This window comes from Hippocampus bargibanti, linkage group LG03 (assembly GCF_051943395.1).
Source record: "Hippocampus bargibanti isolate YZ-2025 linkage group LG03, ASM5194339v1, whole genome shotgun sequence".
Taxonomy (NCBI): Eukaryota; Metazoa; Chordata; class Actinopteri; order Syngnathiformes; family Syngnathidae; genus Hippocampus; species Hippocampus bargibanti.
In genome coordinates, this window is record NC_142736.1 from 10,301,709 (window position 1) to 10,325,444 (window position 23,736).

Consider the following 23,736-nt stretch of genomic DNA (forward strand, 5'->3'; position numbering starts at 1 on the left):
CTAACATGATTGTCGGTGAACCGTTTGCTCAGTGCTCAGTTTTGCTTTTCAGTCAAGTCAATCATGTCAACTTTGGTTGGAACCCAAGCACTGACAATGCAGTTTTCCTCCATGCTTCTACAGCGGCACCATGACTTGCGAGTGCACCAGCTTTGTCATTTTTTGTCAATTTGTTTTGTTAGGTGTTATAAACCAAAATCATGCGTCTCACTATACAATCTGAGATACGAGTTAAGTTACAAGTGAAATCATGGAACGGATTACATTCGTAGGTCAGGGTACCACTTTTTCCCAAAGGGTATCCATAAAGACAGCTAAGAATATGTCTTACCTGTTACTGTTCATGTTGCATACCAGGTCATATATGCTAACACTTCTTAAAAACAATACTGATGTTAATCAAACACCCTGCTGACTTGACGCCGTTTTGTCATTTGTTCAGAGCTGCGTTGGCAGTTTTCCTCTAAAGTGAGATAGATATATGTGTAGTACTACTAACTGCCAAAGTCTTCGATGTCATTCAAGTTCCCTGTTAGAAAAGAAATATTTATTTTGACAAAGTGTTTTGAAGAGAGGGATATATTCAATCCTGGTTATATTGTTAGTTGAAAAAGCACAGTGGTGTTTGTGCAACTTTTCAAAATGACTACTATACTCAAATAGATTTGCTTTTTGAAGCCGCTTTTATTGTGGCAAGCACTTATGTAGCACCCATGTTGACCCCACACCTGCTCGGGTTCTCTTTAAGTAGCCGATAAAGCTCATGTGACACTTTTAGCTGTGATCCTACACTGCAAGATGCAACGAGTGATTTGTTGCATCTGTGAACGTTTTATACACATCCGTAAACATCCTATGTTATTTCATTTGTAGTTTAGTCTATATGGATGTATGTAGTTTATTAGATAACTTTGTGTATCTGTAGAGTGTACTGTAACATTTTTATTTCAGTCTAATATCTTGTAACACCCTCCTCGTTGCTACAAGAATAAAGTAGTCTTTTTTTGTTCACCACTTTGGTCCCCGCTGACGTTTCATCATAAAACTCCGTAGACCCCAGAACCAGAAAGAGATACATCATTTTTTCCCAACATTATTGGTGCCGAAACCCGGGATCAATAATGTTGGGAAAAAATGATCTCTTTCTGGTTCTGGGCTCTATGGCGTTTTATGATGAAACATCAGCGGGGACCAACGTGGTGAACAAAAAAGACTACTTTATTCTTGTAGACAATAGAGGGACATGTCTGGTCGAGGTGGGAAAGCCAAAAGCGAAAGGGCCGCCCCTTTCACCTGGTTTTATCATACAGCCGTGATGACAGCATCTCGACCAGGCCTATCAGCAATGAAGAGGGTGTTACAGGATATTAGACTGAAAATAAAAATGTTACAGTACACCCTACAGATACACAAAGTTATCTAATAAACTACATACATCCATATAGACTAAACTAGCAATGAAATAACAGGATGTTTACGGATCTGTATAAAAACGTTCTATCTGTCCAATCATCTTGTCGGTGTCAACTGGGATAATAATGGCGCCATTGAGAATGGATGTGTGCTGTTTTTTTTTTTGCTTCTGTGCAGAGGTATCTTTTCCCTTCACTGTTGAAATCCAAGTGGCAAGCATTCTGCCTCACTGTACGTGGCTTCTGACAAAGAATTATATTAAATTATGTCTTTGTTTGGGAGAGTAAATCATTTTCAATGTGAGTGATCTGATTGAAAAATAAACTGGTTTCTTGAAGCAGAAGTTTTGACTTGTGATTTTTTTTAGCTCATTCACTACCAGATGATGTGCAAATGTGTCCACTCCAGTGCCAGGGTTTTTGTCATTTTCACTCAAATTGTAGGACCCACAGAATATTGAGTTTTAGGACGACTTAAATATTCAATGCTTGTTTGTAATACCAAACTGATTCAAGTGAATGACTGCCCTGTGTGTGTGCGTGTGTGCGCGTGTGTGTGTGTGTGTGTGTGTGTGTGTGTGTGTGTGTGTGTGTGTGTGTGTGTGTGTGTGTGTGTGTGTGTGTGTGTGTGTGTGTGTGTGTGTGTGTGTGTGTGTGTGTGTGTGTGTGTGTGTGCGCGCGCGTGCATGTGCATGCATGTGTATGTGTGTTTTTCTGGGGACATGTGCACAGCTCACCTCACCCATTACAAGGACTCTATCACACGCGCAAAATCGCAATACTACCTTGGACTCATTGACTCGAATTCTGGAAACACACGGGTCCTCTTTTCCCTATATAACAAAATCATACAACCTCCTATGTCTCTCCCCTCACACTTTTATTCCTCTGTTACCTGCAATGCTCTGCTTATGTTTTTTAGTGAAAAGGTCAACAAAATCCATCAGCACCTCAGCTCCTCTGTCCCACCCCCCTCTCCAAACCTCTCTACTCCTTACCAACTGCTATCCGCTTTTGAACTCTCCCATCCCACTATAATCTCAGACATAATCACCAAATCCAAGAATTCTTCCTGTCAGCTCGACCCCCTCCCTACTATCTTGATCAAGTCCTGCTTATCGTCTCTTCTCTCATTTATTTCAACCATTCTTCACTCCTCATTATCAACTGGAATTGTTCCTATCACACTCAAAACCGCAGCTGTTACTCCAATCCTGAAAAACCAAGGCTCAGATCCCAACGATTTCAATAACTTGCGTCCAATTTACCATCTTCTATTCATTAGCAAAATCCTTGAAAAGACTGTTGCCTCGCAGCTTCACTCTCATCTAACTCACAATAACCTTTACAAACAATTCCAGTCTGGTTTCTGCCCCCGCCACAGTACTGAATCGGCTCTCATAAAAATCACGACTGATCTTTTCATGGCAGCCGATGCCGGTTCACTCTCCATCCTCCTTCTCGACCTGACCGCGGCTTTTGACACCATTTCCCACCCCATCCTGCTCGGCAGACTTTCCACCCTAGGCATCACGCACACCCCACTTCGTTGGTTTCACTCCTATCTCTCTGATCGCTCACAGTTTATCCAAATCAACTCCTTCACCTCACGGTTCGCTCCTGTGTCATCTGGTGTGCCCCAAGGGTCTGTCCTGGGGCCCCTTCTCTTTATTACCTACCTTCTTCCTCTTGGCAATATTTTCCGCAATTTTGGCATTCACTTCCACTGCTTCGCGGATGACACATAGTAGAGGAATGAAGATCGGTCACAGCAAGATGGAATATATGTGTGTGAATGAGAGGCATCCAAGTACACAAGAGTGTTGCTACAGGGAGAAGACATAAAGAAGGTGGAGGATTTTAATTACTTGGGGTCAACTGTCCAGAGCAATGGAGAGTGTGGAAAAGAGGTAAAGAAGCGTGTCCAGGCAGGCTGGAACGGCTGGAGAAAAATGTCAGGTGTGATGTGTGATAGAAGGGTTTCAGCTAAGATGAAAGGAAAAGTGTATAAAACCATTACACTGGTTGAAGGACAACCGGCACCATTTTTTTGTTTCCTAACTGACATCATAAAAACGTTTTATAGCATCTAAAATACCCGGAACATGCAGGCTGATATTTTTAGTCAAATGCAAAACACCAATAAAATGAGTTAGTGTCACAAAATTACTTCAAAATGACCTCGGAGATGGCGAGTTTCAGAAGATCCCGCCCCCTTGTTCGTGACGTTACGCCAGGACGTCTTGCCTTGCTCAAGAATCAAAACAATGGCTTCAGATTCGGAGAAAATTGTTACTCATCCTGTTATGAATATGATTCATATAGTTCTGAAGAGGAAAGCATACATGTTTGCAATCGATTCAAGAAGTTCTTCCGTCTCATTTTGAGGCGTCTGGACTCCAATGTAGCGTCCCAGAAAATGCACAAGATGGCGCTCAAGCTCCGTTGGAAATGGGCTGATTTGTCTGTTAGGAATTTGTGTCAACTAGTATCAAATAGTCGTCTTGGTGCAACACACAACGATTCACCATCGCGTTATGTTTTTTCCTTCTAATTTCGCCATCAACACGGATCAATATGAAGTTTTCAGACCAAACAAAGAGCCCAAAATGCATTGTGTGTCGCTTTCTCGGTCAGGGGCGTTCGTCACCAACTCAAAAACAAGACTTCTTGAATATTCAGCGCGAGTCTTAAAACGTAAAATATACCTATATGCGGTGGAATAAAATATGCTCAGTAGAAGTTATTTGAAGTGATTTTACAAACTATGCACACAACTTGTCCGTAAGTGTCGGTTGTCCTTTAAGTAAAAAAAGTGTCCAATGTTGAGAAAACTTAAACGATGTGAAAGAAAAATTAATTCTGCAGGCCTGCTATGATTCTGTGACAATCCATCATAGCCTTGATTCCATAAACACATTGTTCGATCGAGAGGTCGGTTTCCCCCATTACAACTTTTCGTGCGAACAGTGAGGAGACAAGATAATGGCAGACATTTTTCTTCAGTAAATGATGTTTTATTTGTCTTCATCACACAATTCCCTTTAGACAATAGCTATCTTCTCTATTTTTGTTTTTTAATCAATACACATTCGAAGAGTAAAACTGACTATTGCACTCAAAATAGGCGAAGGGGGCGGAGGGTGTACGAGAAGGAGAAAGCACAAAAAAAAGCAGCTTTCTTCACATTACAATGCAGATATTTCACGAACTTCCGCAGTACCGGATAGCACGTCAAAATCTAACTTGTATAACAGCACTTCTCTTTAATTTAATTACTCACCGGCTTTTGAAATTTGTGAGGGTACACATGCACGTAGAAGCCTTGCTCAGTGGAGGACAGCAGGAATCAAAGCGCATGTGGTAAAAATGCAGCAATCAAAAATGGATTTTTGAGTTATGTCTGAATGCTAGGTAGTAAAGTTGTGGCGTCACTCTTTGGACACACAGACTCGCACAGCGTCGCACGGAGTTCACAGCACGACTTGCTCGACTCCACGCCACGATCAAGCTCTTGGACACATTACGTCTGAGGTTCACTTGCCTAGGAGATCTGACAACTAACCAATTAAAGAATAAAGAGAAACATCAAAACTCTTTAAAATCATATCTCTCGTATACACGTAGATAGTTATGACCAGTTTGTTTATCCTAGAAGTATTGCGGTTAGGGATTACTTGGGCCATCACGGCAGGAAAAGGGTAAACTGACAAAGGCAATCTTCCACTTTCACATTTTGACAATTGTATCCTGTCCCTCTAAAGCAGGGGTGTCAAAGTCGTTTTTTTTTTTGCCGTGGGCCACATTCTGCTTACGGTTTCCTTTCAAGGGCCGTTATGAATTTGGGAAAAACATTCGAATGTTTAATTCCCTCCTCATATTACATATAGAGCGCACAACAAATTAACGAATAACTAGTTTTCAAATCTGAAGTCAAGAATGATTATTGTGGTTTACATCCAAAAATAGGAAATTTTGGTTCGGACTTTAGTAAGCATCATGGCACTTGAGATGCTTGATTTGTTTTGGCGGGCTGAATAAAATGATGTGGCGGGCCAGATTCGGGCCCCGTTGACTTTGACACCCGTTCTCTAAAGTATGTAAATGTTTGTTGAATTAATGTGTGGTTGATGTCTTAAAGTGCCCTTCATGACTTTTTCGAGATGTGCTGCTGGCCTACGGGAAGCCATTGGATGTGCAGTGAACAAGGCCACCAGGAGATTTCTAAGTCCTCCTAAGAGAACATAAAGGTAATCTGCTTCATCACATTCAAATCAACCAAAGCCACCTCACGCAGCCTGTATCTGCTTCATCACATTCAAATCAACCAAAGCTACCTCACGCAGCCTGTTTTCCGTTGAAGAGAAAAGCTGTCATATTCGCTGATGTGCAACGGTTGGTCATACATGACACTAGGAAATAGAGGAATTTCCAGCGAGAGTTGTATCAACTTGTGGATGTAAAAATATCGACCTTGGTGATTGGCATTGGACTCGTTATTTGTTGGGTGATTAATTTTGGTTTCTAGTTGGCATTGACATTTTTCCCAATGCACGGAACACAAATTTTACAGTAAAACATGCGAAGAGCCATGATTAAAATCACAAAAATGTCAATTAAAGCAATTAAAAGGCATCTATTGATTACAGGGAAGATCGGGTTAAACAAACCAATTCAAAACTCACACAACGAAGGAAATAAATGTTTGAAAACAAATTCACTGACTTCAGTTAAGCATTTAGAAAACAATTCTGCATGTTTTGGTGTATGTCATTTTGAAAATGTTGAGACTGAAGGATATCTAAACAGTAATATGTGGTTTGGGGCATGATTTGTTTCCCTTCAAATAAATATACAGTGATACCTCGTTTTATGAACCCCTTGGCTTACGAACTTTTCGGTTTACGAACGTTAAATTTATGAAAATATTACCTTGGCATACGACCTTTTGTCGGGATACACATGGAGCTGCCTCAATGAGTTATGTGTCGTTCGCAAACGAGCCTGTTCTTCTCACAACAAAATGGCAGCAGACTGTTTTTGTCCTCTATTCCCTGCTTCGGTCTTCGGTGAAAGCCAGGTGAATGGTCAAGAACGCAGTATTGGGGGGGGGTTACAGATACAGAGTGAAGCTGTTCTCCAAAAAGAAAATGGCTGCCGACTTTTTTGTCCTCTATTCCCCGCCCCCAGTCTTCGGTTGAAGCCACGTGATTGGTCAAGAATGCAGCAGTGAGGGGAGGTGGTTTAAACATTAAAGAGACAGGCAGACGACAGTGAGAGTTTCAACTTTGATAGTTCAAAGGCAGTGTAGATTACAAGGTTAAAATATCCTATCAATCAGGCTCCCAAGCCATCTGTACACTTGGTGCAAAAAGCTATCAACCCAGCTAAACAGAACACAATCGATGAGGATCTAGATAAAATTACCACAGAGAAAGCACAGAGAAAGAGGATCATTCCTCAAGATGGTGAAAGAAGAAGGTTACGTTCCTCATCAAGTGTTTAATGCTGAGGAAACCGCCCACTCCATTCCATCAAGCCATGAACGACCATCACAAAGGTCAATAACACGACTTTATTAGACTGTACAGTTTATTTCTTGAATTAGAATACCATAGCACATTTATTATACATAAAATAAGGTATATTTTGTGTAGTTTTAAGGCTCAGAAAATTAAATCTAGTGGATGCATAATGGAACCCCAAAATTAGAAAGTAGAAAATTATGTTGTATCGGGACCTGGGAACGGATTATTCTCATTTTAATGGTTTCTGAAGGGAAATTAATTTTTTGGGATACACACTTTTCGCCTTACACACTGTCTGGGAACCTACTTAAGTTCATAAGCCAAGGTATCACTGTACTGTATGTGCCTTAATGTTGACTTATGAAATAATTTACTATCGAAATTGACATATCTGTTGCCGAGTTGCTTTGGATGACGCAGTACCAACAGAATCTTGATCGGATATTTAAATACCCCACGAGGCACTTGAGCTGTACTCTCGGAAACTGGCAAGTTGCCTTTTGGAGCTTCGTCTCACGGCACAATAACAATCGCAGATGTAGAATGTCAAGTCGGATACTACATCAACAATGTTGGCCTTTGGTACTTCAGAGTAGGAGATTTCTTACATACCTGCAGTCTGCATACCTGTCAACTTATACGTTTTCCCTGTATTTTCCCTGTATTTTATTCTTTTTTTTTCATCATTTTTAATTGTGTACTCCGTATAACAACTTTTATACGATGAAAAAAAAAATCTGCGATTATCGAGTCTTTGTCGATGAAGCATGATATGCGCGTCACATTGTTTTCGTTTGATTTTGTATTTCCGTTTCCGTATTTGAAGTCCGGCATTTGTGTTGCAATTGAGGAATCAACTAGTTATAACGTAGAAGTAAGCATGGGAGAACCACTAAGAAGAGAAAAACTCTAGGATCGGGTCACCACCAAAAAGAATGGGAGAGTCTCCAAGGTGAATACGCTGGATGGATAAAATCGTTGACAAAATGTCCTCAGTTTTCGTTCTGCGATCCGTGTAAAAAGGACGTAAAAGTTGCTGCAAGTTGATTTTACGATCTTTAAAACTGCCGGAAAATGTAGCCAAAAGCAAGTCTCATGTTTTTATTCTTGCTATAAGTAAATAATTATGTGTCGGGTTGTGTGTGTTTGTAAAGTTTATGATCGCAATCATTAATAAGGGGAGCAAACTTAATACTCGATCATATGTATATATTTTTTATCACTGCGTACGGTCGATTATGAAAGCATAATGTGCGCATTTCTGCTTGTCTTAGTGGTTTTTTTTTTATCATTTCAAATAATGTACGGCGTACTACAACTTTTATACGGGAATTGTAATCATGTATAAGGGCAGCTATTAGCCAAGGTTGACAGGTATGCGTCTGCAACCTGGGATGATTAGGACCCTTTTTACTAAGTGCCGGCAGAACTTCTTCCCCGAAGCCATTAACTCTTTCAACAGTAGCCCAAATGGAAGTGTATAGTGCCACTTAGCAATTTTTTGATGATGATACTAGTGCAGCGTGTTCTACCGGAAACAAATTCCTTGTGTGTTCTACACACTTGGCAATAAAGATGATTCTGATTCTGATCACATGTTTTGATGCCACAATCTCTATTTGTGGTCTTAATTAGATGAAGAATGAATGTGTGCTTTAAAAGAAAAGCAACGTTTAAGAAAATTCGCTCCAACTGATCGATACAATAATTTCAACCAAATTTTCAAACCAACAATGTCAACCTGTAACCTGACAACACGATAACCTGTCCACTGTAGTCACCACTGTCCCTCAAAGGGTAAACTATGAAAGCCTATTTTGACTTATGTCCACTGGTTGTTCTTTGTGCTTTTTTTTAATCAAACTGGCAGGTTGTGGAAATCAATGACTGGAACACTGATTTGATGCTTTAGATTAGAAAGTGCTCGACTTGCAAAACGTGAGTCATTGCATTCACGTCGCAGACAAAACTCTTGAGACGAGCTTGTCAAATCCTCAATCACTATGCAACAGGGCAAGTCTATTCTCAACAACAAATACACATTCAATTCCATCTTTGCAATCTCCCACCACATCAGGACTAAAAGGCACATGTGTCTCACCTCTCTCACTAATCACGCCATCCCACGTGTCGTCCAGTGTGCAAAACAACATCCCCCTTGTTGAACATTTCTCATCCCTGGAAACCGCTTTGGAAAAAGGTGCAGTGGCTGATATGAGGTTTAACATCTTTCAAATGCACTCATTTGTCAAGGATTGGTCAAACTTCTTCGGACAGCACATCTGACGGCGCTTAAAAAAAAAAAGAAATTATCAGACAAATCCACATCAATCCTAAATGAAACAGGTTATTTTCAACCTAGAAATAGTTCACAACCGTGTGTCAATTTGAAGAAAAATCTTTCCTATGCTACAGCAAATATATTGGTCAGACACTGAAAGGACACTGCGGCCCCTACTTGAATCTTTTCTATTTCACAATGTCGATTGGAGGCACAAAGTTCAAACACATAAACCGTCATCAAAGTTCGGAAATTGACCACAATAGTCATTTTCTACCGGCACAATGTTTCAATACGATCAGCTATACTGCAAAAAGAACTTTAAATCTCAGACACTGGAGAGGACAGCAATTAGTATTTCCCTAAAGGTGGACTTGTATTCATACCATTTGAAGGAACAGCAACAAAGCAATTAATTATTTTTTTCAGAAATGGCCTTTTATTCTTTAAAGGACAACCGACACCATTTTTTTGTTTCCTAATTGACATCAGAATGACGTTTTATAGCATCTAAAATACCCAAAACACGCAGGCTGATATTTTTAGTGTACCAAAACTGCTTCAAAATGACCTCGGAAATGGCGAGTTTCAGAAGGTCCCGCCCCCTTGTTTGTGACGTCACACCAGGACGTCTTGCCTTGCTCTAGAATCAAAACAATGGCTTCAGATTCGGAGAAGATGCTTTCTTGTTACTCATCCAGTTATGAATATGATTCAAATAGTTCTGAAGAGGAAAGCATAAATGTTTGCAATTGATTAAAGAAGTCCTTCTGTGTCAATTAGAGCCGTCTGGATTCCAATGTAGCTCCAAGAAAATGCACACGATGGCGCACAAGCTCCATTGGAAATGGGCTGATTTGTCTGCTGAGAATTTGTTTCCACTTTTATGGTTATACCGCAATTGGTAGTGTTGGTGCGACACATACCGATTCACCATTTTTTATTTATTTATTGTTTATATTTATTTATGTGTTTTTCCTTCTAATTTCACCATCAACACGATGTTTTCAGACCAAACAAAGTACCCAAAATGCATTGTGTGTCGCTTTCTCGGTCAGGGGCGTTCCTGACGTGACGTCACGTCAGGCGTCGTCATCAACTCGAAAGCAAGACTTCCTGGATATTCAGCGCGAGTCTTAAAACGTAAAATATAACTGTATGCGGTGGAATCCTTTGTAAAATGTGCTCAGTAGAAGTCATTTGAACTGATTTTACAATTTATGGACGCAACTTGTCCGGGGGTGTCGGTTGTCCTTTAAAAACAAGTGTACAGTAACTTAGTCTAAAACAGATTGCTGTGACAGCCACAAGCTTCACGAATAAGTGAAAAAAGAAGTGAATTTGTATTCAGTAGTTTTGTTAAGTTACCACAAAAGGGACAAAAGGCATTTTTGATGTTTGAAATAGGACACAACATTATGGAGGCTCGGCGTGCCACAGTATCCCTAAAACTCAATCTTGCAGGCGGGGAAAGATTCATCCTGCATGACGACAGTGCTGCTGGAGGCCAGGACCATGATGTTGAGCTCCTGCTGACGCTCATGTGTTTGCTGGTACCACTCACGAGTCACTTCTGTGTCATGGGTTGGAATCAGCGTCACCTGAATACAAAAGTGTTGGGACATTTCACATTTGATGGGGCAAAAGCTTGAACTGCCTTAACTTCAGAACAAAGGCGGTGGGGCGGGGGGGGGGGGGGGGGGGGGGGGGGGGGGGGGGGGGGGGGGACTAAGATGCTGGATAAGTGCAATGAGTGACAAATACACAAAACAAATCAGAGGTTCAGCCTTCAATTCTGAGGATGGACTTCCTTAAATTAAAAGGAGAAGTAATATTAACAACAATCTTGAACCTAAATTGTCACATAAAGATATGATTTTATTAAAAACATAACTAAGCAAAATGAGCTGAGATTGATATGAAAAACCTAAACACGCTTTTGGTCAACAAAGTCATATGAGTGATTAATGAACCATATTTCATGCATTATAAGGTTCTTTGGGTTACAAATTGCACCTTCAATGAGTGGCCTATTTTAAGTTTTTCATAGGGCGCACCACATTATAAGGCACATAGAATAAAAGCTACAATTGTGGCTGCGGTTCCACTATGCATCCACTAGATGGAGCCACACTAAAGAGCATACAATACAATACCATTAAAATAACGTTTTATTTACAGAGAGCAGACATGGGCAAACTACAGCCCGCGGGCCACATATAGCCCGTTAGGCTTTTTAATCCGGCCCGCCGAACTTGTCCAAATTACAGTAAAAACAGTGTTTGAAAGCCAGGACAAAAAGTTAGCGGACAACAGGGCAGACCACTCTGAACAGTTGCCTGCCCAGCCATAAAGTCGCCTGCCCCATTTTTCACAACTTGAAACACAATAAGACAGTAATTGCAAAAATAAACATTGTCACAAAGTATAAAGTTTTTTTTTTTTTTTTTTTTTTTTTTTACTGTACCTACCTCAAATACGTCTGTGTAAGCTCTCAGTCGTACAGGAGTGGTCCATCGATGAGAAGGTTTCTTCAGCCGTCATCTGTACAAAAGTGAAGGTTTCGGACGTTTCGCCTCCTATCCAAGAGGCTTCGTCAGCGAACTAAAGTCTGACTGGTCGTATCGGCCCCATTTATATATCCCTAATGTCCAGACATGGTGGCGCCGGACACAGCTATGATAGGTCCCTACTCCCCCCGGTATCACCTCATCAGCATAACGACCCTCATCAGCATTGCGAAAGTTGCCCAACCTGTTTTTCCTAAGCAGGCTATTGTATGAACGATCCAAATTGAACCTCACCCCACCAGACCGGTTTAATGATGGATTTTGTTGTTTTATAAGAATCGCTTCTTTTACCCCCCTTTCAAACCAATACTTACTTTTTGACTCTAACCACCCTTTACAACATGAACTAGGAGTTATCAGAACCCTCCAGCATAGGGCTAAACTAATACCAACTAGCACTGAAGGTAGAGAAAAGGAGTCAAAACATATCAGGAGAGCACTCACTAACTGTGGGTACCCTCAGTGGTCATTCAACAAATGTCAGAAAGAAAGAATAGCGAACTAAACCAATAATTCTCAAGATTCTAAAAGGAGAGGAGTAGCAGTACCGTACATTGCAGGAGTTTCTGAAAAATTACAAAGAGTCCTTTGGCAACATAAAATTCCTACTTATTTCAAACCGATAAACACGTTAAGGCAAAAATTTGTGCATCCAAAAGATAGGCTACCAAATGAAAAACAAAGTAATGTAGTTTATTCCATACATTGTAAGAATGAAAATTGTAAAGAGCAGTACATTGGGGAGACTCAACAAATTCTCAAAAAAGACTTTATCAACATCGCAGGGATAATACTAGTGGGCCTCAATCGGCAGTACATTTGCACCTAAAAGCTAGCAACCACTCATTTGACGACAATGAGGTTAAAATCTTAGCGAAAGAACATAGATGGTTTGAAAGGGGGGCAAAAGAAGCGATTCTTATAAAACAACAAAATCCATCATTAAACCGGTCTGGTGGGGTGAGGTTCAATTTGGATCGTTCATACAATAGCCTGCTTAGGAAAAACAGGTTGGGCAACTTTCGCAATGCTGATGAGGGTCGTTATGCTGATGAGGTGATACCGGGGTGAGTGGGGGTAATAGGCCAGTCGTTAGTCAGGAATGTAGGAACAATCAGTGGGGCCACAGGGAGGGGTCCCCTGCCCCCCCCCCCCCCCCCAACCTGAGAGTAGGGACCTATCATAGCTGTGTCCGGCGCCACCATGTCTGGACATTAGGGATATATAAATGGGGCCGATACGACCAGTCAGACTTTAGTTCGCTGACGAAGCCTCTTGGATAGGAGGCGAAACGTCCGAAACCTTCACTTTTGTACAGATGACGGCTGAAGAAACCTTCTCATCGACCTACCTCAAATGCAACTTTGCTTAATGTCATTTTTCATCATGGTGCACAATGCCACAAACAAGCCACTAAGCACCTTTCATAACTCTCAAGTACACTTTACAGTCACGGTATAATGTAAGTTTACATTTTGTAGCGTCACAAATTTTCTTTGCTTCTTTAAAATCTTTCTTCTGGGCTGAGGTTCTGGGCATCTATTTTGGAAAATGATATGCAAATGCACGACCCTATAACCCTTGGGAAAGTCCGAAGCATGAAGCAGACTTCTGATTGGCTGCCGTGCCGAGTATGCACATTTCAACTGCAGGTAGCCTACGTCTGTGTGCTTGGCAACGATACACGTGTACAGTTTGCGCTTGATAGCGAGGGCGTCCGTGGCGAGTTTGTTGTAGATCCATGATCTTGTGGAGTTTAACACAAGTAGATATTATTGAGCTTGAGTATTTCGTTGTGTGATTATATGTTTTGAATGTTGAAAGTGATTCCATTTTTCAATAAATGTTAATTTCTTTAACTTTGCACTTTCGTTTATCCAGCAGACATTTAAACAGCTTCTTCCCCCAAGCCATTAACTCTTTGAACTCTTTCAACAGTAGCCAAAATGGAACTGTATAGTGCCACTTAGCAGTTTTTTTTGACAACGATACTAGTGCAGCGTGTTCTACCGGAAACAAATTCCTTGTGTGTTCTACATACTTGGCAATAAAGATGATTCTGATTCTGATTCTGATTCGATTAAAACTGAATAAAAACAGACGCAATCTTGATAAATCGCAGTGCATGTTATTTTAATTTATTTCCATGTCCTCCTCCCAGTATCTGTGAAATAGTATGGAAATGCCATATCTTGCATATTCCTTAAGACAAATATATGAACTGATAAGGGCTATTTTTCACATTTGAAAGACAGTTCATAAATTGGGTTGGAGTGTCCATAAAAATGCAAGGTTCATTCATTGGCAAGTCGGGAGAACCGGTCACAATCACCAACATGAAACATATGAATATACTGTGTATGTGGCATAACAAAATGAATATAGACAAAGACAATTGATTTGACATAAATAAACCAAAATAAAAACATTTACAAAGGGCTGAAAATGTTTAGAACAGTGGTGGGCAAGATGCGGCTGATGACCTGCATGCGTCTCTTTAGCGCCACCCAGTGGCCCTCTGACTCTTTCAAATGTTTGAAAATATATTTATTGTTTTAATATGCTTTATGTAGGAGGACAAACACGACAGAAACATTCTTAACGTTTTCCAATGCTGTAAAGATGTGGAGTTAGATGAGTTTGCAATGTTTGCAAACATTGCCTCCTGGATGCTCATTATGTATTTTTAAACAACTTAGTCATTTTGATAGTAGGCAAATATACTGTAGATACATACCACATGTGTTGCCTTCATAGTGAGGCTTATAAAAGGCTTTTAATTTTATTGCGGCTCCAGACATTTTGGTTTGCCGACCCCTGGTTCAGAAGTTTTGCTTGCCTCCTCCTTCCTTGGTTTAGTCAGTAGCTTTCTATGGTATTACAGTGATACCTTGGCGTACCAACTTAATTCCCAGACAGAGTGTGTAAGGCGAAAAGTGTGTATCCCAAAAAATAATTTCCTATAGGAAACCATTAACAATGAGAATAATCCGTTCCCAGGTCCCCATAAAACATAATTTTCTACTTTCTAATTTTCTAAGCCTTAAAACTACACAAAATATACCTTATTTTATGTATAATAAATGTGCTATGATATTATAATTAAAGAAATAAACTGTACCGTATAATAAAGTCATTTTATTTACCTTTGTGATGGTCGTTGATGGCTTGATGGAATGGAGTGGCCAGTTTCCTCAGCATTAAACACTTGATGAGAAATGTGGCCTTCTTCTTTCACCATCTTCAGGAATGATTCCTTGGAGGTGCTTTCTCTGTGATAATTTTACCTTTTTCCTCATCAATTGTGTTCTGTTTCGCTGGGTTGATAGCTTTTTGCATCAAGTGTACAGGTGGCTTGTGCGGGTTTTTTGTGGAGCCTGGTTGATGGGATATTTTAACCTTCCAGTCTACACTCTGCTTTTGAACTATCAAAGTTGAAACAAGTCCAAATTTCACTGTTTTCCATCCATTTTCTCACCATCCTTCTCCACCATTCACCACCTTCACTGCTGCGTTCTTGACCAATCACGTGGCTTTAACCGAAGAAGCCATTTTGTTTTTGGGAGAACGGCCTCACTCTCTCTCTGTCTGTAACCCCCACCCGTCACAGCTGCGTTCTTGACCAATCACGTGGCTTTAACCGAAGACTGAGGGCGGGGAATAGAGGACAAAACAGTCGGCCACCATTTTCTTGTTAGGAGAACGGGCTCGTTCGCGAACGACACATCACTCATTGTGGCAGCTCTGTGTGTATACCAAAAAATAGTTTGTAGGCCAAGGTAGAATTTTCATAAAGGTCACGTTCGTGAACCAAAAAGTTCGTAAGCCAAGGGGTTCGTAAACCAAGGTATCACTGTACCTTTGTTTCATAATGATTACGCAGAGCTCACAAAGTCGCTGAAAGTGAGTGTGTGTTGGCAAATTGACATTTTAGTAAAGTTCCAAATGATTCCTGCTAATAATCACCACTCAATGGCAGAGAAACATTAACCTGGAAACAATTCATTGGGGAATATAAGGACACTGTGAAACACCATAAATAAGTTACATCAGATTACAAGGCGGTCAGCTTTTAGGAAAACGACCGTGTGGAAAATATAGTGAAATAGAAGTTACACGAAAGGCAAAATAGCACAGCACTGAAAATTTACCTGCAGATTTGACCCCCACTGAGCTTTTCCATCCAGTAGTGCATCGAGAACCGCTCGGCTCGGTTCACCACTTGCAGCATCGTTCCCGCTCACCACATAGTATGCAGAGCGGATACGTTTGAAAAATTCTTGATCTGTATTCTTGGCGCTGCAGTGGTTGGGAATGTAGGCCATGTCGACATAAATAGGAGCTGTAGAACTCGCCTTCTGAGAGCCTGGTAGATTACAAGAGAGGTAAAGTAAATCATCAAAAGTCTATACTTTTTTTAGAGCATGCGTTAGGGTTAGCTTACCCAAACTGCTTTTGCTACCACTGTTAGTCTGCACCTTGCCAGGGTTGTAACTTGACCTTGAAAGATCATCATCCTTCGATCCTTGTCCATCCGACAAGCGAGACATGCGTGAACTTTTGTCCGCTTCCTTCTTTTTCAACGATACACTGCGAGGAGAGGATGTTTGTCTGACAGGTAGGGGGGAGCGTTTGCGCCTTGCTGGGGATGCTGATTTTGTTTTCCCAGATGCCTTCTTCAGCCCTTTAGCTTTTAGCTCTTTTTTAACAGGGGCATGAGGCAAGGAGTCAGGATCCATCATGCAGACATCAGGGCGTGGAGGGTGGGGGTAAGGGTCCTTTTGAGATGCAGGGACTGGATCGTGGTTCTTCCAGGAGGCAGACGGATGACTGCCTTCCCCCGTGGCGGATATTTTGTCGATAGGCAGATAGTCTGCATCCTCATCTGAATCGATATTGCCTTCGCAAACAACTGACGGGTACTCCTCTGTGCCTGGAGGCACAGAGTCTGACTGAGAGGCGATGGACTCACTAATAGAAGTCGGTGGTGTTTCCTCTGTCGCTGGACACAACTGTGATGACATGCCACCGGCTTGATGGAATGAACTGCTGTGGGTCTGATGAGGGTGGGGCTGCTTGTGAGCCCTTCTCTTAACTGACATGTCATATTTATCTCCCTCCTGTGACTGGTCACTCTGCTGTCCTTGATCCTCATCATCTTCATCACTACAGAGCTGCTGCATGCTTGGGTTGATAAATGAAGGTGAAAGGTCAGTTTTGTATTGCTTGTACTCACAGGATGAATATCCTGGAGAGGTATGGCCTGCATATGGAGATGCTGCTCCCTTGGGTATTTTCCCAGCAATATCCTGATCACTGTCAATTTCATCCTCCTCTTCTTCATCATCATCATCATCATCGTGCCCTTCTTGACTGCACTCATCAGCATAGAAGGAAGAATGAAATGGCTGATTCGTTGATGAGAGTGAAAGTGGGCGTGCTGGGTGCTCTGGCTCCATTTCACACTCCTCTTCAAATTCATCGTCATGACGATAATGGGGAGGAGAGTCGCCGGGCATCCTCCCTATCTGAGGCTTCGACATCTCCCATTCATAGGAGTTCTTGTAGCCTCCGGTAGCCTCTCTGGACTCCATCCTAGTCGTGCCTGAGACTGCGCCAGTAGCTGCCGCGCCAGCAAGGAGGGTTGAACTTGCACTGACTTCTACAGTCCCATTGGTTTTGTCCGGCTTGCTATCTTGAAGCGCTGACGACATGTAGGAGCCAAGAACATCGGGAAGCCCACTGCTTGTCTTTTCACCTTCAGCTGTCAAGGTACCCGTAAACCCACTGGAGGCTGGTGTATGAGTCACGTCCTCCATATAATCTCCCTCATTCTCTTCTTCACTGCTTTCGCTCTCTTCAAAGTAATGCTTTCCTCCAGTGTCTGGTTGTGCTGAAGAAGTGACACCGAAAAGAGCAGCGCTAGCTGCATCTTTTGAGAGTGCGGTTTCTTGAGACGGCATAGTTGGTGAGTGCCCAAAGCCTCTTGCAGAGTCCAGTGTTGGGACCTCAGACCACTCAGGCCTATAGAAGCAGTCTGATTGTGGATGTTTTTCCATAAAGCTGCAGAGAGAAGATGTCTGTTCCTTTTTGTCTTGAGCAGAAACATGGGCTGACTGTAAAGGGAAGGGTTTGACTTCCTCAAATGGGCTGAGGGGTGAAAAGTGGGCTAAGCTGGAGGTGGACTCCGCTGTGGTTGCACCGGTCATCTGTTTCTCAGACACTTCAAGATAATCATCTTTGCTACCAGTTAAGATGGGGAATGGAGAGTCTAAAATCGAGGACTGTTCTTCTTTAAAGGAGGAGTACTCAAACAGTGGCTCGGCTGTGGCAGGTGTTCCCAGATCTTCTCCGAGCTGACGGCTTGTCGAGAAGGACCCTGAAGTAGAGGAGGAGTAGCTGTAAGCAGAGGATGAGGAGTACCCGGGGGCAGCAGTGGTTGTATAGTGAAAGCTCGTGTCCGGTGATTTCTTGCTTAGGTGATCCGGGGAAGGAGGTTTAGTGACATCAAGATCATCTCCATCATTCTGATAAAAAATTCTCTCTGTTAATTTCAAGGGAATGTCCTCTTTAACTTTGTCAGTGGTCTGACTTGGTAAAAGTGATTTATTCTGTTCCCATTCATCCAGGTCTAACCCTGGGAGGTAACCAGAGGAACCTGTTGACCCCCCGTTTGACTTTCCACACGAGATTGTGGAATCTGCCACATCTTCATCTGCAACCTTTGTGAGCGAGCCAGAGAAGTTTTCTTCCACAGCAGGCATCCCCTGACTGTGAAAGCCATATCCAGCCATGGAAACCATAAATTCGGGCTTATGTGAGCTAAATGTTTCACATGAAGGATGTGTTATTTCCTTCTCTGACTTCTCTTTGGCACCTTTCTCCATGTCAGAATCAAAAGCACTTTTATCATCTTCAATTTCCTCCTCCACATCTTCCTCATCAACCTCCTCCTCATCATCTTCGTAATCTTCCTCATCCCTAGCTGTCAGTTTCCGCATATCAAATTCCAAACATGCGTCTTGATTGCGGTCATCAGGACCAGCGTCTTTGGTGAACTTTGTCATTGGGAAACAGCTTGGTGGTTTTGGGGGGGCGGGTTGCACTGGAATAGACGAGGGATTCTTTTCCGATGACAAAAGAGTAGAAGATGCTTCAGGCCTGTCTGCCACTGAAGGAAACCTAGTTCCTATGTATTCAAATGGCTCAGGTTTATTGGCTCCTTTGTCCACAGAATGAGCATCTGAAGTGCTTGTAGAGTCAAGCCACAAGGAGGTGGAAGGTTCTTTTGCATATGAAGATGTGAAGTCACCCTTCTCTGACATCTTGTCTCTTGCTATTACAGGGTATGGCGGCAAACCCATTGCATCCCTTGAAATATCTTTCTCCACCTTATTGAAGGACTCCTGATGAAATGAATCAGATTCCACGGAACTTGGTTTGCTGTCATAAATGTCACCATAAGAGAATGTTTTGCCATGCACATAAGGTGTGTCTTGTCTTATGTAGGTGGCTTTCTCTTTGTTCTCCTTTTCTGGGAAATCGCACATACTAAATTGAACACTTTTCTCTGGGCCTTTGAAAGACCGATCCGTAATGTCAGCGGTTTCTTGACACTTTTCTGAGTTGCTTGGATCGATTGAAGAGAACCTTGATTCTAATCCAGTGGTGAATTGAACTGTTTTGTGCTCATCCAAGGCTATAATTGGTGTCTTAGGTCCTCCACCTACACTTTGGGACTTTTCTAAAGTTTCAATGTCTGTCTGTACCTTGGAAGCCTTTGCCTCATTTGTTAAGTCGTCCTCCAGGAAGCATCCTTCTTTTGCCTCCATAAGTTTGGCCTTAACAGCTGGTTGAAGATCCTTTTTCGTATAATAGTCATCTTCATCCACACTGTCTTCTTCAGATTCTTCTGATGTTTCAAATGCTGTTTTGTCACCTGTCAGTCCAATGAAGGATGTATGATCAGAAATTGTGACTGTCTTCTCTACTTTGTGAGTGTCACATTTCAAATTGGTCACCGCTGCCTGCTCTTCTGTCTTGAAGAGCTGTTCCTCCGCTGGAGAGTAGTCACTGCTCGTCGGCACCGACTGTGTGGGTGAAGCCAGTTTCACAGTATTATCATCAGGACTTGGACATCTGTCGCCACTGTCTTTCCTATAATGCGACTCCAAACCAGTGGTGAGAGGTATCGTTGCCGATGCAGGTTGCCTTCCACTGCTTAGCGTGAACCCACCTATGCTCGATGGAGACATTTTGTCATTGACAGCCTGAGTCGGTGGGTGCTGCTTGTCAGGGGTGAAAGAAGAACAAACGGTGGTAGAGTGTGAGTTCTCTTTCTCCTTAAGTAGCACGGATACTGCATGTTCATAGCCTTCTTGGAGTTTAACCAGTGGTATGTCAACATTTGGAGTTTGATCCTCATCCTCTTCTTCATCATCATCATCTTCATCGTGAACAGGATGGGCCCTAGCATCACTTTCCATCTCATGAATGCTGGGTTGGTACTCATCAGAGGAAGGAGACTTAAAACATTTGTCGTCTTCCAGAGAGGATGTGGGTGAAATAGTCCCTGCGGAATGAAGATAGTCCTTTCCGTGGGTGCCTTCTGGATGAGACGGCGCATTGTTGATGGGATCAATAAGGAGGGAGTTCCTTCCAACTTCCTCATTTTGAGGTGCTGTAATGGATGCTATGGACTGGTCTTCAGCTACAGATGTGGCAAATGAAGACATCTTGTCATATTCTGTGATGGATGTGGCAGATGATATGTGTTCCTCCTCTGCAAGAGGAGCCGTAACAACAGCAGGGTAAGCTGGAACCTGTGGTTCCTGACCTCCCATGGGGCTTTTGGTTTTGACATCCACGACATCAGACAGAGCAGAGAATTTCATCTCTTTCAAACTGTGCACGGAGTCAAAGGTTCTCGGGACATCACTACATCGTAATTGTGTCATTCTCTCTTCTGTATCATCATGAATCTCCTCATCAGAGATGGTCTGTTCAGTCTCAGAATAAGCAGGGATGGTTTCATCTTGGATAAAGGAAAACGGCTCTGAGGCCGACGCGACTGCTCCTTGTCCTGGTAGTGCTGCAGTGGATGAGGTAAGCTGTGCAATTGGTCTGATTTCCGATTCTTTTCCACTGCTTTCTTTTTTGATCTCCTGTGTTTTATACTTCAGAAATGCATCATCTTCTGTGCCTTCAAGCTCAGCTTTTTCAATGACATCATCATCTTCCTCTGAGCTATCACTCTTCTTTGATATGTCTTTTTGGTCACCCTTTGCAGAATATTTGCCATAATCCTCAGGTGTCTTGTCTTCATATTTCGAGTAAACACCACTGTTCGAATTGGCCTTTTGCAGAGATGTAATCTGTTCTTTTTTGTTTGTCTCGTATTCATTTGTTTTTTCCGGGAACCCGGATGAAACGCTTTCTGTCGTCATACAAAATGATTTCATGATTTTGTCTTCAGGAGAAAATGATGTAGAAACGTTGGTGTCTTTGTGTAGTGACACTTCAGATATCTGGACAGCCTCGGTCTTGGGTTCAGATATCTCTTCTCTTTTCAGAGCCTCAAAGTCCTCAGTTAGGTCCTCAGGGGAAGATGCAATCGACCTGTCTGCAAGAGCTGCAGCTGCTACCTCTTCGCGGAGATTCTCTGGAATTTGCTTTTGACTATTTGCATGCTCCTTAGCTATTGTGTCTTCTTCTGTCTTGGTTTTAGTCTGAGTCTTGACTTTATGTAAAGTTTTTCTCACTTCAGGGGTGAGTGGCTTGAGGTCAGGTTTCATAATTTTTCTCAATTCAGGCTTACTTGTGTCCTTCTTTTTGAGATCTTTCTTTTCCTTATCCTCTTTTCTTATATTTTCATCCCTTTTTCCTTTTTCTTTCTTGATTTCCTTTTTCTCCTTGTCTCTCTTTTCATCCATTCGAGACACTTTGTCCATTTTGACACTTTTTTCCTTTGACATTTTCTTCTCAAATTTTCCTGTCACAGGGGCAACCTCGCTATTTTTCTGTTGTTTCGTGGCCTTCAGACTTTGACTTTTTGTTTTTTTCTCCTCTTTCTTATCCACTTTATTGTCTTTAGGAGTTTCACTCTTGGAATCTTCCTCCTGGCCAACATCTTTCTTGACTATTTTTGGGTTTGTTTTTGGTGATGCTTTGAGGCTCTCTTTGCTGTCAGTTCTTGATTTCATTTTAGTCTGTTTGATGATGGGCAACGGCGGACCAGATGATAAGTCTTTTTGAGTAGCTACTGGATACCTCAGAAAGTCAAGGTGTTTTAATTTCTCGAGGCCCTCAAAGATTTTATTCTGTGGTGCATTTCCAGGAAAGAGGACCCTGACTATCTTTTCTGTGGCACGATGAGGTATCCAAACAATAAGAGCAGTAACTGATGTCAAATAGGGAACAGATATTTCTCCTTCTTTACCATTAGACATCAGAATGCCAGTCTTGGCTTTGCTATTCCCAGACCATTTTTGCATAAGAAACTGCATTTCTTTGCTCTCCTTGACCGGGTTTAGCACATACATGTCTAACTTTCCGACTCCAAGTTTGTGAAAGAGTGTGATGGGTTCAATGGTGTTACTCACTGCCCTGTGAAGCGGTTCAGGTGTGATACCGAGTTGATTGAGGTGCTGGAGTGTAAGTGATGCTTCCTCAATGCTTCTTTTCGCTTTTAGAGTGGACTCTGGCATGCGAAGCTTCTCTGGGACGTTCAAAAATACTATCCCAAGCTCAGGGGATATGAGGTTCTTAATTAACTCACCACTACTGCTTGAACCAGATCCCTGGTTGCCCTCCTCCTCCTGCTCTGCAATCTTTCTCTGAAACAATCCATTGATGCCAGGAAGGTTGTCTGCCCCAATATGGGTAAGAAGAACAGAGTCAATCCTGTCAAGGTGCCGAACCAGCTTCCAGAAGCAGGACTTTTTGTCAGATCCACCATCCACCAGGATGTTAAACCCGTTGACAGAAAACAAAGCGGAGTCGCCTCTTCCTCCAGGAAAGATGTAGCAACAAGGTTTGGAAAGTTTCAGGAATCCTCCAGACGTTGGAGGCTCTAGAAGTTCAAAGGGCGAGGGCACATCGACTGTCTCTGAGACATACTCTGCAAAGGCTGTCACTCCTTCCATCTCAAGAAGGTGAGGTTCAGGGTTCAAGTGGTATTCCAGGATATTCTGGCTTTGGCCCTCGTCTCCTAGACAGGAAACAGTAAGCCTTGCTGGCTGCTTGAGAGAGGCCTGGGAAATGAATGATACCACCTAGAAACATGTCCATTGAGGCAAAACGACATAGTCTTGAAAACATTTTCCATTATCACTATAAAGTTGAGAAAAAAAGTCAAGCTGCACCTACTTGTGTCTTGGAGATGATATCAGAGAAGTGTTGCCAAGTAAAGGCCCCACCTTGTAGTAGGATGTCACCTCCTTGGTGAGAGCTCTGCCCACTCAGTATCAGCAGTTTATTTCCAACCAAGTCGGTGATCAGAGAATGGACCTGGTAAAGTGTACAGGAATTTCACAATAACCTCACTGAATTTAAACCATAAGCATTAGATATCCATAAATGGAATCTCACACCCTTAAGTAGCACTATGACATTCATCTTGTCATTTTGGATTAGGCCTTATTAGTCGCGCAGTGGAGAAATTTACATTTCACAGCAGCAACGTTATGAAAGGAAGAGGAAAGGAAAGAAAGAAATAGAAAACCAAAATACAGGAGCGACGGGAAAGGCAGCTCACACTCAAAAGTCAAAGACAAGACATGGAATTTATCCCAGCACCCCATTGTCCACAAAACTGCCCAAATTTTGACACGATTCCCTCACATCAGTCGCATACTCTTGTCCAAAGGCAACTTCACCGGCTGGACATTATACACAGTATTTCATAGATGATCCTGCTCCTCCTCACATTTAATGCCATGATTAAC

The 23,736-nt window shown here is 42.1% G+C and overlaps 2 protein-coding genes across 6 annotated transcripts in view; one reads left to right on the forward strand and one right to left on the reverse strand.

Moving 5' to 3' along the window:
• Positions 1 to 1,750, forward strand: part of ppip5k1a (diphosphoinositol pentakisphosphate kinase 1a) — a 48,438-nt gene extending 46,688 nt beyond the window's left edge. For all 5 annotated transcript variants that reach the window (XM_088991879.1, XM_088991876.1, XM_088991880.1 and 2 more), the window contains one exon: positions 1 to 1,750. This exon is cut by the window's left edge and continues 771 nt beyond it. The gene's annotated coding sequence lies outside the window, so the exon portion shown is untranslated.
• A 2,568-nt stretch (positions 1,751 to 4,318) lies between these two features.
• On the reverse strand, positions 4,319 to 23,290 carry map1aa (microtubule-associated protein 1Aa). The gene is made up of 4 exons (XM_088991881.1): positions 23,159 to 23,290; positions 16,236 to 23,064; positions 15,943 to 16,157; positions 4,319 to 10,822 (listed from the first exon to the last, which is right to left on the reverse strand). The coding sequence occupies exons 2-4, from the start codon at positions 22,933 to 22,935 to the stop codon at positions 10,667 to 10,669; spliced, it is 7,071 nt and encodes a 2,356-aa protein (XP_088848007.1). The 5' UTR covers positions 22,936 to 23,064; positions 23,159 to 23,290; the 3' UTR covers positions 4,319 to 10,666.
• Between the last annotated feature and the right edge of the window lie 446 nt (positions 23,291 to 23,736).

Coding starts and splice junctions, on each gene's coding strand:
- map1aa (XM_088991881.1), bottom strand. CDS start 22,935: ATGGAAGGAGTGACAGCCTTTGCAGAGTATGTCTCAGAGACAGTCGAT. Junction 16,158..16,235: donor TGGTAGCAAAAGCAGTTTGG/GTAAGCTAACCC, acceptor GTAATCTACCAG/GCTCTCAGAAGGCGAGTTCT. Junction 10,823..15,942: donor AGTGGGGGTCAAATCTGCAG/GTAAATTTTCAG, acceptor TTTTGTATTCAG/GTGACGCTGATTCCAACCCA.